Genomic DNA, 17,593 nt, shown 5'->3' with positions numbered 1-17,593 from the left:
CAGTTGCACCACATCTGTGTTTACAGGAAAGAAGTGCTAATAGTAAATAAAGCCTCGCATCCACTACACTCCCAGTTTTGAAAAATTACCACCTGGATGACATTTCAGAGTACCAAAGATTATTAAAAAAAAACATTTTTAAGAAGTCATTCATTCCAAGTGCCATTACTACTGTATGTATGAGCTCCTTCACAGAACTGCATGCAGCTCACACTTGACTCTTATTTTCTTTGTACTGCTTCATATTGTTATTTATATTACAATAAATGCATACATCTGTAAAATGTACTGGATGTTTTATGTACTCTGTAAATATACTGCTTCTATTGTTGACTCACTGAGGCCAAGGGAACACGTCCACTGTATTTGGACAATAGATTCTGATTCCAGTTCAATCAGTGTAGTAATTTCTTACTCCTCCAGCTGAACGGCTGCTGCATTTAAATGGAGGGTGAAGCGTGTCCCATCATATACAAGCTGTGAAGTGCAATAATAATGTAAAGAATTATTATTATAAAATACTCATGTAGGAAAAATGATATGTTATGACAAAAAACAAGAATTTGTGCTGTTTTCTACATTTTCGATGTTACAATTTTTCTGAAGTATCTATACAAGTTGCTATGTTAATAATTACTTTACGTGCATTATACATGTACATTAAACCATGTGCACTACAATGTATTTTATCTTTAATTCTCACTTATTCCTTATTTAAAGCCTAAAGTAACAGCGAATTTTCTTTAAACCTTTCATGAATACCATTTCAAACATAATTTAATTAGCAGTTCTCTTGCGTGACGCCAGTAGTTTACTGCAAAACTGTAAATGACCAATTGTATTTTAGGGTATATTTTCAGAATTCAACGGCCTAACTTTTTTTTTAAAAAAAGGCTGCTTCTAATTGTGATTTAGAGAAGACTGGCATTTTTCTAAGCGTCAACCAATGAAAGGAAAAGTGCATTTGTGCAAAAACAGACACTCAATGTAGACTGACATATTTATAAGGTAATAGTTTCTGCTTTCAGTCCACAGGTGCAGTGCTCAAAATTAATATTTTTCGGAAGTAGTTAAAAAAACAGTTGAAAAGGTAAGGCGTTTTAAATTTGTACTTTTGCCAATTGTTTGAAGACTAACAACACAGAAACACGGGAGCGGAGTTTTTATATCATGTTCAGATAACCAAGATAACCAAGGTTTACAGTGGTATTGCTAGTTTTCCCTTTAAAGCAAATATTTAATTGCACACTAAACACACTGCCTCAAATATTTATTTTGAACATAACACAGGGAGGGACCAGCGCTGAAAATAGCTGGATTTGGATATATAGATTGGCATTCCAGTCTGCTTTTATACATTCAGTGACTCAAACTGTACGATTGGGGTTTCCTTTCGGGGAGGCGTTTTGAAATGTTTACTGTAGATTTTTTCCCGTGTGTCTGGAGTGAGTCTGGTGGGGGAATGCACGCCCACGACCATAAGCTTTAACCAAACGCCCTTGGGCTGTGCGTGTATCGTGAGCTCGGCCGGAGTACAGTAACTGATGTTCAGAGTAATAATGGGTGGGTTCTTTTCTTTCAGTCTAGGGCTGTGGAAACCACAATATTACCCTCCCGGATCCTCACTGTCTTTGTTGTGCGTCTGGAGAGTTTAGTTTCACTTAGCAACCGAAGCACCCATACTTACACGTACGTTACCGAGCGAAAGTGAGAGAGGCAGGGAAGAGCAAGGGCTGGAGATAAGCACGGTTTTATCCCTGGGTGTATGCCGGACCGTGTGAGTGTGAAAGTAAGCCTACTGCTTGCTACCTTCACCACTCGCAGGGGTGCAGCCGCTAAACCGCTGGAGCTCTTCGCGTCCCGGATTCAGCCTACTGGAGGGACTGTTTCGCTGGTGGCGTTGGTGACCGAACGATGGTAGCAGCGAGATTTCGGGTGTCGGTGTTCGTGGAAGCTGTCCCGGGGTGTGCGGCGCAGGTTGAGAATGCAAGTCTGGATGTAGCTGATTGGAGTAACAGAGTTGGTGATCAGAGAGTGGAGGGGGAGGAGGGGAAAAACTGAAGTGGGTTTTGTGTGTGACTCTCCAGCGGCCATGTTAACCAAGAAACCCTCCGCTGCCGTCTACCCAACTGGTAAGGAGCAAGAATCCAGGAGCTAAGAGGGCATAGAAAACCCTTTTAAACTACAGTTTTTTTTCCAAATCGATTTGATTTACAAATGGATTTGACGTCAGTCTGTTATCTGCTGGGTCTTAAGCTATCTTGCGTTTATTATTTTTAAAATGATTGTTGATTAAAATAGATTTAAAATGAGAGTAGGGAATGTTTTTTTTTTGGTTGGCAGTTTTTTTCAATGGCGATCCATTTTGCCATTTGTTTTCCTTTAGGAGAAAGGGGCTAAGTGATTTGCATGCTTCTGTGACAAACAGGTTTCTGTTGGAAGCCACTTGCTTTACCTACAGTATCTACAAGCTTTATGGAATTGAATACGCGGACTGTTTTATGCTGCTTTTTTTTTACAAAACCAATAAAGGCATTACATTCACGTTTTCAGTTCCATTAATGAAGGCGGGGATTGATGTTGAGATAAACGAAATGCAACTTGATACTTAGAGAAAGCATTGCGGTAGATTTCCTAGGATTTACACCTAAAATGACCCCACTCCCCAGCGCATTTTTTAGAGCACCGGGTTATTTTACGTGCTTACGACAGATCAGTACCGAGCTAATGAAGACAGTGGTGTATAACCAAATGCAAATCTAATGCGTTCATATTACATGTGTTATTTGTTTGTTTGTTTTTTACACCTTAGGCAAAGGGGGTGAGGGTGTCTGCCAGCTGCAGTCTTCCCCCGGGATCGGCGCTGGGGGTCTCCGGGCCGGAGCAGGAGCCGACCCGTCATCGCCAGCGGGACTACCGCCCCTCAGGCACCCCAATTCTAACACGGTATGCAGTGCAGACGTTCTGCTTGTTGCGATGATTGCTGCACTCTTTTATGTGCTCCAAAACGTGTTCAGAAGCATTGAGAGAACATCGGATTAAGTGCCGGGACTCTCTTTTTAATTTACATCCCGTTTGACGGTGGGAAAGCATAAACATAAAATATCCTGTAAATGCTGTGCAGTGATATTGTTGATAGATACATTTATATCGCGAGGCGATACCCCTTAAGGTACATACTGACATAATGGTTCTTTTGTTTCAAACTGTTTTTTTTTTACTTGCACTGTAAGTGTGACAGTTACTAGAGCTACAAGGTCACATGAGAAAGAAAAAAGGGCCCCGGAGTTTTGAGAGAAAAAAAGGAAAAACATGAAGAAATTAACAGTGATATCTTGATATCTGACTATGTTGCAATGACATATATTGTAATATTAGTTGTCTATGAAAAGTGTAAAATACCATACTAGTTAATTGCGTTCATGCAATGCGTGTATTTTAAATAGAATCGTTCCGATTTTAAAACGGGTTCAAGCTAAACTTTGTTTTTTATATTGTATTTTTTAACTAACTTTTTTAAGGACGTGACATGTACAGTCAAAATACATTATTTTTTTAAAATGACACTCTTACAAGTTTCGTTTGATACCTGTAAAGAAAGGACATTTCTATAAGTGTATTTGGCTGATGCATGTGTCAGTGGAGATAGCGCTTAACGTAATGTCCATTTGGCAAACCCGGCAGGCCCATGTTAATGTGTTATGTTTATAGGGTGACAGGCATGGGGGATGGGAGTCTGTGGATATATCACACAGATGTATCAGCTGTCATTTTGAGCATTTAAAGAAACATGCACAGAAAAAACGTTTTAAAAACACGAAGACGTTTTTTTTTCCAATATGATTGCACTAACCACTTAACAATATATAACGAGAGACCGTAAACACACGCTAAATCCTGTTGGTTTAACACTAATGTATTGCATTTTAATGCTTCTCGTTACACATTGCATTTTCTCCGATATCCAATTGAAATAAGGGAATTGTTTCAAAACGAACAGCCTAGTATTATTTTGTCCAAACACCAGTACATGCGTATAATTCAGATAATATTACAACAAGTTGAATGCTGTATATAGACCACCCGGTCTTTATTTTACAACCAGTTTATTCTATCTCTATTTTATATGATGCAAAAAAACAATTGCTCAAGCTTTGGCCTAATTTAGTTTTTTTAAATACCTGTATGTGTGAGTTTACTGAGAATGTAGGTCTACACATGCAAATTCACATTATGTAAGCTTTAACGATGACATGGATCAGTGCCTTCAAACTTAAAGATTACGCCTAATACTGGAAGATGAGTAAGCTTTATTCTTCTCGCAGCTGTCCAGACAAAGCCTTAAATACTTTCTTTAAATAGCCACACCTCTATATATAATGACTGTCTAAAAATACTATCCACCGGTTTCCAGTTTACCTATTTTGGTTCTTTTTTTATAAGAAGTATTGGTTATTTCTGAAAAATATAATGGTGTGTGAACTCACAAGGAAGTGGGCATGGGAGAAGAAAACTGGTAAGGGATTAGCTTTGTGTGTTTTTCGGTGATGGCATAATGGTATGGGGTGTTTTGTAAACACAGTAGATGACATTAAGGGATATCATGCTTCCATTGTGAACTCTACGTAATGCACTGATCGAAGAGGCCTCTATCCTTCCAACAGTCGGGCTGGTCGTTGTTCTTTTTCAACAGAAATCAATATTTTATTTCTCCAGTGCTTTGCTGCACAGATCAGTCTCTTGGCGCCACTGTATTTTTTTGTTTAGAATGTAAAAAATGTAAAGGCATATTGTAGATGTGTAATGAATTTGCTGTACTTCTGGTTTTTTTTTCATTAAGAAAACCTGCTTCTTTGGCCAAATCTTTCAGCAGCGTAAAGAGCTTCCTCAAAGCTAAGCAAAAGCACATGACATCAGGAGATATATCATGGTTGTTTATAAGTCATGGGTTCACCCATTGGGCTTCACAAGAATGTGCACTATTGGACACACCTCACCAGTTTTATCAGTTGTTTTAGCATTGGAGTTTTTTTTAGATTGAACAATCCTGCCTGGTCTATCCAAACATAAGTCCTCAAATAATCACAGTAGACATTAGAGAACTGGCAACAAAAGAGGAATGTGAAATAGTTGTAGGAAAATTTACACTGCTGCTTCTGTAATTATCTGTATTTGAATGGTTGATCTCTGTGTTGTTGTTAGGAACAAATTTAATACATACAATGACTGGAAGCCTCTTGTTTCACTAATACAGCCAGTATGATATCAAGTCAAAGACTTCATATCACCTTTGAAGCCTTTAACAAACATTGGCATGAGGTTGGTTCACCCCTAATTTACAATGAGTCAAGTCTGTTCCACAATGAGTGCATTAATGATTAAAGTTGCAATTGGTATATGATGTTTAAGTTGGAAGTAGGTAGGATGAAAATAATAACTGCCTCTGTCCATCCACAAAGTAAGCATTAATGCTCTAATTCTGTTTACTATGTGCCTTAAGATTAACGAGCTGCTTGTTTTGTCTGCTATTGATTAGGCAGTTGGAGGTTTCATAGAAATTTCTGAATGCTCACTGATGTATTTGAAATGTAGGTTTATCCAAAACTCCTCCTGTTCTTCTGCAAACAGAAGACGTTTCATTGATGCATAGGATGACTGGAAGGGTAAACCTGGTGGAAAGATCATAGCAAATGCAGATGTTGGGATAGATCATGTTTGAAACATGAACTGAAGGGGGTTTGTCACCTTGTCTTGACTCTTCTACCCCCAGTGCTGGGATCTGTTTGGGGGCTGCAGATGCTTGTCTTCACAAGAAGGGGTGAAAATTAAATCCACTTTTCATCATGCAAGTTGTTTTGTCTTCTGGGTTTTAATGAGATTAGATGGTTTAGCCTGTTACCCTTTTTTAACCTCTATAGTACCAATTTATTGCCTTTAATCCTCATTTTGATGAATACTATATTCAAACATGCCGATGAATTGAAAAATATGAAGTCTCTGCAAATCATTTGTTTTGCACTGGAAAGGTATTTCATTCAACGAGAACAAAAAGTAAGCATGCCACTAGAGGGAAACAAAATCAAAGTGCGATGTTTTAGAAGTGCCACGATGCCAGGTCGTGCTTTTGTTGTTCCCCTCTAGCCATTTCCTTGAGATTTCTGTGAGATTCTTCTTCCATGACAGGCAGGAATGTGCAAACTCCTTGGAGACAAAATAAGGAACAGGTTTTATATTACTCTTGCTGCTGCTTCCTAGTCTCCACAGCACTTCTCTTTGCAAAGGAATCTAGCTCAAACCAACAGGGGGGGAAAAAAAGGTGTTTTAGATTTCCCAAAGGAACCTACATTGTAACTGTTTCCTCTGATTTTGACTTCTTTTTACAAACTGAAAATCTGATACAGATATGCACATTTGTAATGTAAGTATGGCTTCTTAAAATAGAATACTGTACTTCTGGATTTGAGTTCTGAATGTACTGTTCTCTTTGTGTACATATGGAGAGGACTATGTTAAAAATGCTTTGCAGATTTATGGTTGCTCTTTTATTGTAGTCCATTAAACACATTAGATTTTATTGGATGTAATTAAAAAAGTGCAAAAACAAAATGGCGTGCGTACAAGGTTATCTTGGTACATGAGAGTGGAGAAAAAGACATTGCTATTCTGAGCTTGTAGGTAAGGATGTTAGTAAAAATAATTATGTCAAATCTGTCCACCTACCTCCTCCCCCACTCTGGATATACCCAGGTTCTGTGTGTAGTGCAAATTCTTCAGATAGTATGGACTATTGGTCCCTTCTCTCAAACAGAAACAACAGGTATTGTTGTTGACAGAGAATTGGCAGTTTCACGTTTGAGTTTAACAAAAGTGTGTCGCTGAAGCAGGAGAACATAACCAGGCATCTGTATGTGCTTTCCACATACCAGTCTAAACATTGTTCCCAGTATGGGACAGCATTCATGGGCATGTAACCGCAAGCAGCATTAATGAAACAGGTGGCGTCCAGTCAATGTATGTGTGAAATTCAAGATGCCTGAAGTCTTTCCACTTCAAAATAAGCCCTTAGAAAAGTTTAGGGAACAGCCAGATTTTTGTGATAATCTGCCTGGAACACATTTCTTAATATTGTAATGCTTTGAAAACTTCAGTTCCCTATTTAATTACTTTGATTAACAGTTTTTAGTAAGAAACTTTGAATTTCAGAATCCCTGTATTTGAAGCAAATAATATCAGTGTGATTATTTTTGGTTATTACTGTCGTAAAGTTGGACCGACATATTAGTTTTGTTTGCAAATCTTTATCAAAATGCAGGGATAATCCCTCCAAATTTAAATGTATTTTTGTTGCGTTTCAATCTTACTTAACTTATACAAACGTGTACCAGGATTCTTCTAAAATCTATATAAAGTTCTATAAAATATATATAAAAGCTAGGTTTGGTTTAAAAGAGAATTCACCTAAATTATTTTTATAATAATATTTTGAAGTACACAATGTCTGTCAGTGCTTTGCTGCTATAACTGATTTTATGAGGGTGAATGTGGAAAAGACAAATCTCTTACAAAAGCTGAATTCAATTTTGTTTTCTGTTAGTATTACTTTAAACTTACCATACGTTCTTTTTAGCATTGTTTTCTTGATAAACATGGCATATTGGTGCCTTTCTGTGGTGTTTTAATTATTCACCACTTCTTTAATTAGAATTGTGATTAGGTACAGTTGATGAAGTGATTTAGTGATAATACAACAGACACTCAGTTGTATCAGTCATGAATGTTAAACAACAAAAAGACCCCACAAATGTTTTATAATCTCCAAAATATAATCTTTACTTTTCAAAAACATGCGTAACTGGGGAGATTAGTTTCATTTGATGCTTAGTGTACCTTCTGTATACACTGCATTTGAATGAGACTAATCTACTAATACCAGGTCAAAGAGAGCATGGTAGCTGAAGCTTAACATGACATTCATCATTTATTTCTTGAGAGAGAAAACATTCACACCTAGATTTGTCAAACAACTTTCCTTAGCAAAGGTCATTCATTTTTCCTTGAATTTAGAATTACTTAATCCAATTCAGGATATTGTGTGACTAGTTAAAAGACTGTAGTCAGTGTTTATTTTTAAAACAAATTATTCTCTAAGAACACAACACATTCTTAGCTATGTTGAAATGACAACATAGTTCACTAGAACAGTGTTAGCCTGCAGCCAGAAACAGTAATGTGCTGTAAATGACCGTTACCGCTGGCAAAATGTGCAGTGATGCCAAGATTAGCGTGGAAAGGAGTAAGGAATATTCAGATGTAGATTTGCAGTCCGCCCTGTGCTGTAGTTTTTTCATGATCTGGCCGCAGTAGTGGCTAGGGGCTCTTCTGAAATGAATATGTGAAGTTTTGGAAATGGATTCAGCAATGTTCATAATGCAACATGATAACTTAAGAATGGGGACAGCGTACACACAGCGGTACTGATAGAGAGCATGTGTTGACACAGCGAAACAGCAGCTGTGCTCTGACCTCCCTCCCTTTTACTTCAAAGTTTGGAGGGTTTTGGAATGAAAATATTTGGGCAAAACAGTAGCTCAGATAGTACAGATTAACCAACAGAATAAGCTCATTATTTACTGTAGGTACACATTTGAAAACGGTATCAATGGTGGGGGGGAAAAAAGGGCCAATGTGTGGTTACCTGGTTCTCGTGCAGTATAATCATTTCTAAAATAGATGATAAAAACACAATCTATAAACAATTAGAATAATGAATTGGTACAGACTTAAAAACAGTGAGAATAAAACACTTGGGTGTGAAGATCAAATAAGAAGGGATAAAAGAGGAGGGAACTTTGGGTTAAATACAATCCTAGTTGTTTAAGGAAGCAATTTCCAACAGCTCTGTGATTGTGAGGTGCTGAAAGGGTAACAATATCTGACATGACAACATAATTCATCTTGATGAGGAGGGCATTCTGTTTTATTCCATGCACAACATATTATTTAGGAACATGCGTGAATTTCTATCTGTAAGAGGAATGAACAGTGACAACATGCATAAGGAACCCTCTAGATTAGAATTAGAAGACGTGTTAAAGTGCAAGACATTTAACCCTAAGCATTTGATTAAACGGTAAAGGGTTCCTTTTAATGCAATACAATTTTAGTTTTGCCAGTAAACGTTAATTTACATTGCTGACTTACATTATTCCAAGTATGAAACTGAAGTCTGCAATCTGTAACAGTATTAATTTTATTGTCTTCAATGATAGTCTCACTAGTAGATATGGGGCATGCTGGACTGATGACAAATTTACATTTTGAAGGAGGTTCATAAAAAGGAATTTATGAAGCTTGACAACAAATAAGTTTTTCTAAGCCTTTTCAATGTTTGCTTTTTTACTAAGTGCCCTTGTGAAATGTCAGTTACACATTCATAAACTCTGAATGTAAAGTGATACATTAGTTTCAGTGGAATTTTCTGTAATTTTAATGTTTGAATGCCGTGTTGTAAACTACACCTTGCTTGGCTATTGCAGTGTTTTTAAAGTCAATGGGTGGTGGACCTGTGAAATTATTGTTTAGTGGTTTATATAAACCATAAAATGCCATCCTAAGGTAGCTCAGAGCCATCATAAAATGTCATATATTTGCTGGTATAGGCAATTTCTTCAACCCAGCATGCCGCCTCATTGCCTCAGCTATAATAACTTGTGTGAAAAGAGCTTAGGTTGTAAGTCTGCTTTCTTAAAGAGGCCAATCAGTGTTCATATCTGATGTTTAAATCAAAGCCCAATTCTTGTGACGCACTATTAGTCATGTCTAAAAATCCTGCTTGTTTTAGATGATCCATGTGCATTGTCCATGGTAGTTCACGGTTTTACAAATCCTTAGCTGCTCCAGTTCTAGTTTGTTGTCTTAAAAGACACAGTGATGGTCACACAGATTAGATAATAGACTAGTGACATCTTTCCAATCAAGCTCAGGAATAGATTAAACACATTAATTTGCTCACTGCTCTGCTATTCTGTTACTTATTCATTGACCTGAGGAGTAGAAGTAAAAAATGGTTAGAATAACACAACTATATTACCATTTTGTGCTGGTGTTTCATTGAACAACCACACCTTTGTTCAAGGTTCTTACTGATTGTGAACAAGGGTTCTACCTTATAAACACATACAAAGGCTACTCAGGCACAAGAATGGCTTGGTCTTTGTACCCATGCTACCCTGCATATACTGTAGACCAGTGGTTCTCAAACTTTTTGGACCAAGTACCATCCCTAATCCAACCAAAGCATCCAAGTACCACCTACAAGTCATCATCTCATAGAAACCCCAGAAATTCTCAATGACCAACATGAGCGCATGTGCACACACACTCACACATACATATAATAAATATTATAATAATAAACTTTGTTTGATATATTAAAATGTGGCTTCTCAAAGTGTTTTACAGAAAAAAAAACAACACAAATAAAATAAAAATAAAAAAGCACCATTTCAGTGAGAAGGGTGAACCTGTTTAGTCTAGCAAAGCAGATGTGAATTAATTTTTCAAGCCTTGATACAATTCACAACAGTCTAACAGATTTTAAATCGTCAGGCATTTTCTTGACTGCAAAGGTCTCGCGGTGGATGTTGCAATGAAACCATTAATTTCTGGAGCAACCTCTCTAATTCGTGCAACTACACCGCTGTGTCGGCTTGTCATTGCTCTAGCACCGTCTGTACAAACTCCGACACATTTTATCCAGTCGATGCCATTCTCTTCGATAAATTCGTTCAGAAGCTGAAATACGTGCTCTCCTGTAGTTCCTGTTGGTAGTGGCTTACAGAACAGAAAGTCCTCACGGGACGTACCCTCAAACGTATCTAACGTAAACAAGCAAATTGGCCAAATCGACTACAGACTCATCTAATTGCAGTGATTAACATCTGCTCATCTTAACGCGCTCTGTCAGCGTACTTTTGATATAATCTTTCATTTCAATAATTCTATGAATGACTGTGTCTTTCGGGGGGGGCAGCCTTTTCTGCACACATAATAGTGTGGGGCTTACCTGCTTTAGCAATCCGCAAGCTTGCATTTTTCCACGTTTCCGTTTTTATTTCAGTGTTTATTTTAAGTATTTCATGCGCATGGGAGAGAAACACAGAGACGCTCTGTGTATTTTTCTCAAATTAACTTAGAACAGTTCTTAAATATTTTTCTGTTATTTTTCACGCTTTCCTGTGCTCACAGGATTACCAGCGTTCGTGGCACGCATTTCTATGCATTCCTGTGTTTACAACGTTGGCACATTCTCCTTTCTCCCTATTTGCTGGAGATACAGTAGCTTTTTTTAAATACAATTGGTCACTTGTGTCCGTAGCACGCATTCCTATAGAGTGGTATAGAATTACAGAGTATCTCTTGTGTCCACTTAAGTATTAGCGCGCACTGTATCGTAGTACGTAGGCTGCGTATTCGACACGTATAAAAATACAAAATATGAAAACCCGTCCCGATTTTTTCAGCGCACACAACACAGTTTCAGGGTCATTTGGCGTACCGCCTGGCGGCACACCACGTACCACTACCGGTACACGTACCACAGTTTGAGAACCACTGCTGTAGACTAACTGCAAGCCATGTGTGGAAGGCAGTCAACTTCCTGCTTGTAGTTTTGGTGGCATTTTTATGCACAACCAAGAAAGGACTTTGAGGTATCACTGATAAATTGTCTGAGATAGCAAACATGGCCAGAAAATAAAGAATCGTATCAGTTTCTGTTTTACCAGGCAGCATTTCCAATCATACATGCTTTATATATCATAGACACAGCCAGGAGTTACAGCTTATTGTATTTTACTCATAGCCGCCATTAGTGTTTTCTAACATTATAACAACTTTGACAGGTGTGGGTGCAGCTTAGTTTGATTGAGAAGAAAGTAAGCTTTAACATTAACAGTTATCATAATCTTCAAAAACATGATCACACCAACAGTTCAAGCTAAACTACACATGATTTGCTGACATGCGACGGGTTAGCCATTACATCAACTCATTTGCCTATCAAATTTATTGTTACATGTTCTTCATCATTAACATGGTTTGGTCCTAACATTTAGGTGGTGGGATTATCTTAGAATTCTGCATGAAGAAGGAAAGCTTTGAATAAAAAGCAGAAAATGTGAATTGTCTTGAGTTTTACACAATAGTGTATATAGTTGTTTTAAGATCGCTGATTGACTACCATTAATTTGTATTGATGAGTTTTAGTAAAAAAATACTTTGCTTATTCTTTTCAGGTTGGAGGCAATAAGAACACCATGAATGACCACTTGCACATCGGTAACCACCAGCAAATCCACGTTCAGCAGCTGTTTGAAGACAACAGCAACAAACGGACAGTTCTGACAGCGCAGCCCAATGGTCTTACCCCAGTGGGTAAGGCAAGCCTGCCTTCTGTACAGGAGAGACAGTTAGACAGCGCCCATCGTCGCCAGGGCAGTTCCAGCTCGTTGAAGTCCTCCGATGGGACAGGGAAGTCCAAACCCACCCCCATGACACCTGAGCAAGCCATGAAGCAATACATGCCCAAGCTGACAGCATTCGAGCATCATGAGGTCTTCAATTACCCAGAAATCTACTTCGTGGGTCCAAATGCCAAGAAGAGGCAGGGTGTCATTGGGGGCTCCAACAATGGTGGCTACGACGATGACCAGGGCTCTTACATCCATGTGCCCCATGACCACATTGCCTACCGGTATGAAGTTCTCAAGGTCATCGGCAAAGGAAGCTTTGGCCAGGTGGTAAAGGCCTTTGACCACAAGACTCACCAGCACGTGGCACTTAAGATGGTGCGGAATGAAAAACGCTTCCACAGACAGGCCGCTGAGGAGATACGCATCCTGGAGCACCTTCGGAAGCAGGACAAGGACACCACCATGAATGTCATCCACATGTTGGAGAACTTCACATTCCGCAACCACATCTGCATGACGTTCGAGCTGCTCAGTATGAACCTCTATGAGCTGATCAAGAAGAATAAGTTTCAGGGCTTCAGCCTACCGCTGGTGCGCAAGTTTGCGCACTCTATACTGCAGTGCTTGGATGCTTTGCACAAGAACCGAATCATCCACTGTGACCTTAAACCAGAGAACATTCTGTTAAAGCAGCAGGGCCGGAGCGGGATTAAGGTTATTGACTTTGGTTCTAGCTGCTATGAGCACCAGCGGGTCTATACCTACATACAATCGCGTTTCTACAGAGCACCCGAGGTTATACTGGGGTCACGGTATGGGATGCCCATTGATATGTGGAGCCTGGGTTGTATATTGGCGGAGCTGCTGACCGGTTATCCTCTCTTACCCGGGGAAGACGAAGGGGACCAACTGGCGTGTATGATAGAGTTGCTTGGCATGCCCTCGCAAAAGCTGTTGGATTCATCCAAAAGAGCCAAAAATTTTGTCAGCTCCAAGGGTTACCCCCGCTACTGCACGGTTACGACTCTGCCGGACGGCTCGGTGGTTTTGAACGGTGGGCGGTCACGCAGGGGGAAGCTGAGGGGGCCGCCGGGGAGTAAAGAGTGGGTGACTGCTCTGAAGGGCTGTGATGACCCGCTCTTCCTGGACTTCTTGAAACAGTGTTTGGAGTGGGATCCCTCACTACGCATGACCCCCAGTCAGGCTTTGCGCCACCCCTGGCTCCGGAGACGCTTGCCAAAACCCCCTACTGGGGAAAAAACCTCTCTTAAGCGGATCACCGAGAGCTCTGGTGCTATTACGTCAATTTCCAAATTACCTCCAACTTCAGGGTCGGCCTCAAAGTTAAGGACTAATTTGGCACAGATGACTGATGCCAATGGGAATATTCAACAAAGGACAGTATTGCCAAAATTAGTCAGTTGAACTTGAATCTGTTTAGCTTGGTCAGTTTTGAAAGGGAGCTGATAAGTAATATTTAGATAGGGGGGGGAATCGCACTGCCGAGCCTTATTCAAGTTCAAATTTGAAAGTTTTAGATTTTTGATTTGCAAAATCACTATAAATGTAATTGTTGGCTTTGTAGCACTTTTGTCTGGAAAATGTTTTAAGATATTTATTGAGAAGGTAAAACAGGGGACAGTGCTTTTAAGTTTTTGACTAAGGATGGTGTGTAATGTTGCAGGTTGCCAACATTCATACACTCATGCCTAATATATTATCAAGCCCGTATCAGCTTCGAGGTTTCTATATTGTAGCAGTAGGGACAAGTGGAGTGGCTGGCCACTGTTGTATCACAAGCTAGTATGGTTTTTAAGGATAAGAAAGCAAGTCTTTATCCTCAGAAAATTTCCGTTGTATCACATCAAGTGAAGATGGTTTACTTTTGTCTCACTTTGTGGCATACAATGAGAAAAACTAAAAGTTCTACAGCTGATTAAGTGTAAAAGATTTTCTGTGCCTCGTTAATATTATAGTTTACACAGCATGTAAATGTGGGAGTCAAGAGTTTATTTCCCTATCGATTAGGGAAAAGATTTACAAGGAAAGAGGATGTGAGAGTAAATGCTAGTCGGACAGGTTGAAGAATGAGGGAAATAGAGAGAAACATGCAAAAAAGAAGTTTTACAAGATGGACAGTGTACGTGCCTAAAACTCTTAACATTCCTTTGCAATGAAACATGAGGAAAAGGTATCTTTTATTTGCATGATGAGATTAAGATCAGCTGCATATTTGCTTCACAGAAGAGAACAGTATTGACTACGCAAATCAGAGTAAGTCTCCCTTGGCTGTCAATCATTTTCTGCCCTTTGGAGATGTAACTGCAGAAAACAATGGTGTGTTTCTAACATAAGAATAAACAAATGGTGCTTTACCTTTTTTTTAAGGTATTTTTATTGAGAAAACCTATATCTGTTTTACACACGAGAATTGTTACACTCTCAAATTATCGGGTTTGTATGCTAACAATGCAATAGAATGTTCTTCTAAACTGCAGTGTTCCCAAGTAGTTCTTTACTGGACTCCTGTGGACCTGATGGGAGATTTTGAAATTGGTGTGTGGAAGTCTTGGGGAAATTTGAGTCTTACATCTACAAAGCACAGGGAGCCTTTTAAGCTTGTGATGTAAGATTTTTTTTACGTTCCTTTTAAGAGCATTGGCTATACTTGTGTTTAGTATCTCATTAGGGTAAAAGAGGAGATTTTAAAGGTTGTGGACTTTAACTTAGTGGACCTTCTTAATATTAGAAAGTTACAAAACGCTGGTGAATGGTGCATTATGAATTACATTCATGGCTGCATCTACGACTGTGGAATAATAGCATTCACATTTCATGTGTACTAGAGCAATACTTTTATGGATTTTGAATGGGCTTGTAAGTATTTGGCAAGGAGCTGCAACACTTAAGAGCATGTTCCCTTGTAAGGCCAAAAAGATTGTCTCCAGTAATGTACTTTTTATTAGAAAGGATTTTAGTTTCCCAAATTTAAAAATCTCAAAACCATTATACAAAGGTTTTAATTAAATGGAGGATCAATACTGTAAAATAACACTTACCAAAATTATTGCATGACTAATTAATGGGTCCATCTTTATTGAGAAGACATCATTTCAGTGATCAGAAAGGCACTTTTGGCTACCTGTGAGATAAAAGACAAAACAGAGAAAATCTAGGAAATTGCTCTATGTTATTCACAAAGATTCCTCAGAACCTTCAGTGAAATCACCTGTACTGTTGGTGGTAGGATTTTTGTACAGCCTCTTTTTAAAATGATTTTACTTGCACATTTTTAAAACCTTTTTTTTAGTATCAAACAGCTAACCTATACGCTACTGGAAACAGTCAGGAGGCCTGAATGTGTCTAAGAAGGTTGGAAGTTATGGAGCGTCTTGTGTTTTTTTAAAGTGTAATATGGAAGAATGTATCTCCTTCCTGTCTATTATTTTAAAAGAAAAGGTTTAAGTCATACTATTTCTAGGGAGTTACCATGAATGGCAGTGGCTCTGAGATGTACCTTCTGAATCAGCTGACGAGGAGTGTGAAAGTGTTATTAGCATTCCTCTGGGGCAAAGTTCCTGCCCAGCCATCTGAAACACCATGCTGCCACTCTGGAAATGAATGAAGGAGCTCAAGTGTGAGACTGTTTGGACTAACGGTAGTGGAAAATTGTGCCCTTAGTTTTAAAATTGTGCCTTTTGTTATAAATGCCATTTTATGGACATTTCTTTTCCTTCATCCATGTTCCCTTTGACCCTTTGAAGAATTGATGCACATGTACATAGCATATGTGCTAAAGAACACCAAATCTCTCCAACCCTTGGAACTGCCTCTGTAATGAGGAAGCAAAATGTATTAAAATGGGTGAAGCTCCTTTTATATCTAGAGTGGACTAAATCTCTCTGTGTCAAATCATAGACAAGTCTCAGACAGGTTTAATAGAAGGAGAAAATTTGATTCTTCACTGTACTATTTGCTTTTGTCTTAACATCAGACTTTTTAATAGGTAACATCTTGCTTTATGCTATGATAATTCTTGGGGAAAAAATCATCCATACTTTTTTAAAGTTTTACCTCAGACTGTTATGATTTATTCTATTGTGATTAAACCCAGGGCATTTGGTACATACCAAAGTGCATTCCTTTGTACATTTCTGGCTATAATAAAAAGGCCAGTGGATTTAATTTTTCAAGTTTGGGTGAAAGGCACTTCAGCCACTTTTTGTCACTCAAGGGGTATGTTGGGAGCATCTTTTTTGCTTGGCTCCATTTAAGAAAAATCTTTTTGACAACTTGAGACTTCGGCAATTTTACTTGTGAATCTATTACAGAATAAATTAATAATGTAGCACACATCGGACATCAGTTCCTTGAAATGGTTTAGATTTATCCAGTGTAACTATCTTGCCACAGATCACTAAGCTCTGCATTGGTAGCAAATTTCTGATAGAACAAATTAGGTCAGTTAAATTTGCTACATTGAAGTACATTTTGCTACTTACTATCAAAACATAGTCCTGGATCCCAAATTCAGCTGCTGTAGAAAAAACACCCATAGCTGTGGCTTGAGTCCTTTTCTTTTTAAAACCGAGCAACATATTAGACACGTGTTTTTATTATGCTGCAAAAATGTGTACTGTATATATGTGAATTTACTATGGATTGAATGTGGATGTGTACATATGTATTTTTGTGAAATGCTGCTGAAACCACTACACATGCTGTAGTGAATTTTAATCTTAGCGGCCAGTTTTATGATACTGTATGTATTGTACAGCTGATGACAGAAGTCTAAACTTTTTCTAGTGATCATTTGTTAAATTTTATTGTTGTGGCCAGAAAATAATTTCAGAAAATTAATAATAAAAAGGTTTTAATGTCCATCTTTAGAAATAGTGTTTTGGAGTCATTTTTACAGTCAGGAATGTTTGAGGTTGAGAAAATTCGTAGCAACCAGTGGTGCTGAGTCTATAATCATTAAACACATTATTATGTTCAAGGTTCAGTTTGCTCAGTATAAAAGACTGGGGAACTACTGGCATGGGAATACAGGTGTGTGCTTCCTTGAGAAAGTCTCAACAGCAAATAACATTTTAAGTCTTTGACCTCAACCATAGAAA

The 17,593-nt window shown here is 38.4% G+C and overlaps 1 protein-coding gene across 3 annotated transcripts; it reads left to right on the top strand.

Annotated features, from left to right (window-relative positions):
- Positions 1–1,491: 1,491 nt before the first annotated feature.
- Positions 1,492–17,366, top strand: dyrk2 (dual-specificity tyrosine-(Y)-phosphorylation regulated kinase 2). Of its 3 annotated transcripts, none has more exons than XM_088644615.1 (3): positions 1,492–1,563; positions 2,813–2,946; positions 12,297–17,366. In XM_088644615.1, the coding sequence occupies exons 1-3, from the start codon at positions 1,545–1,547 to the stop codon at positions 13,896–13,898; spliced, it is 1,755 nt and encodes a 584-aa protein (XP_088500741.1). In that variant the 5' UTR covers positions 1,492–1,544; the 3' UTR covers positions 13,899–17,366. The 3 variants fall into 3 exon arrangements, with proteins under 3 accessions (XP_088500741.1, XP_088500740.1, XP_088500742.1); XM_088644614.1 differs by lacking the exon at positions 1,492–1,563 and adding an exon at positions 1,583–2,132; XM_088644616.1 differs by lacking the exon at positions 1,492–1,563 and adding an exon at positions 2,152–2,625.
- The last annotated feature ends 227 nt before the right edge of the window (positions 17,367–17,593 follow it).

This window comes from Lepisosteus platostomus, chromosome 9, assembly GCF_059453375.1.
Source record: "Lepisosteus platostomus isolate fLepPlt1 chromosome 9, fLepPlt1.hap1, whole genome shotgun sequence".
NCBI classification, from domain to species: Eukaryota; Metazoa; Chordata; class Actinopteri; order Semionotiformes; family Lepisosteidae; genus Lepisosteus; species Lepisosteus platostomus.
Note: the sequence above shows the minus strand (reverse complement) of the source record. Positions and strands in the feature narration are given on the sequence as shown.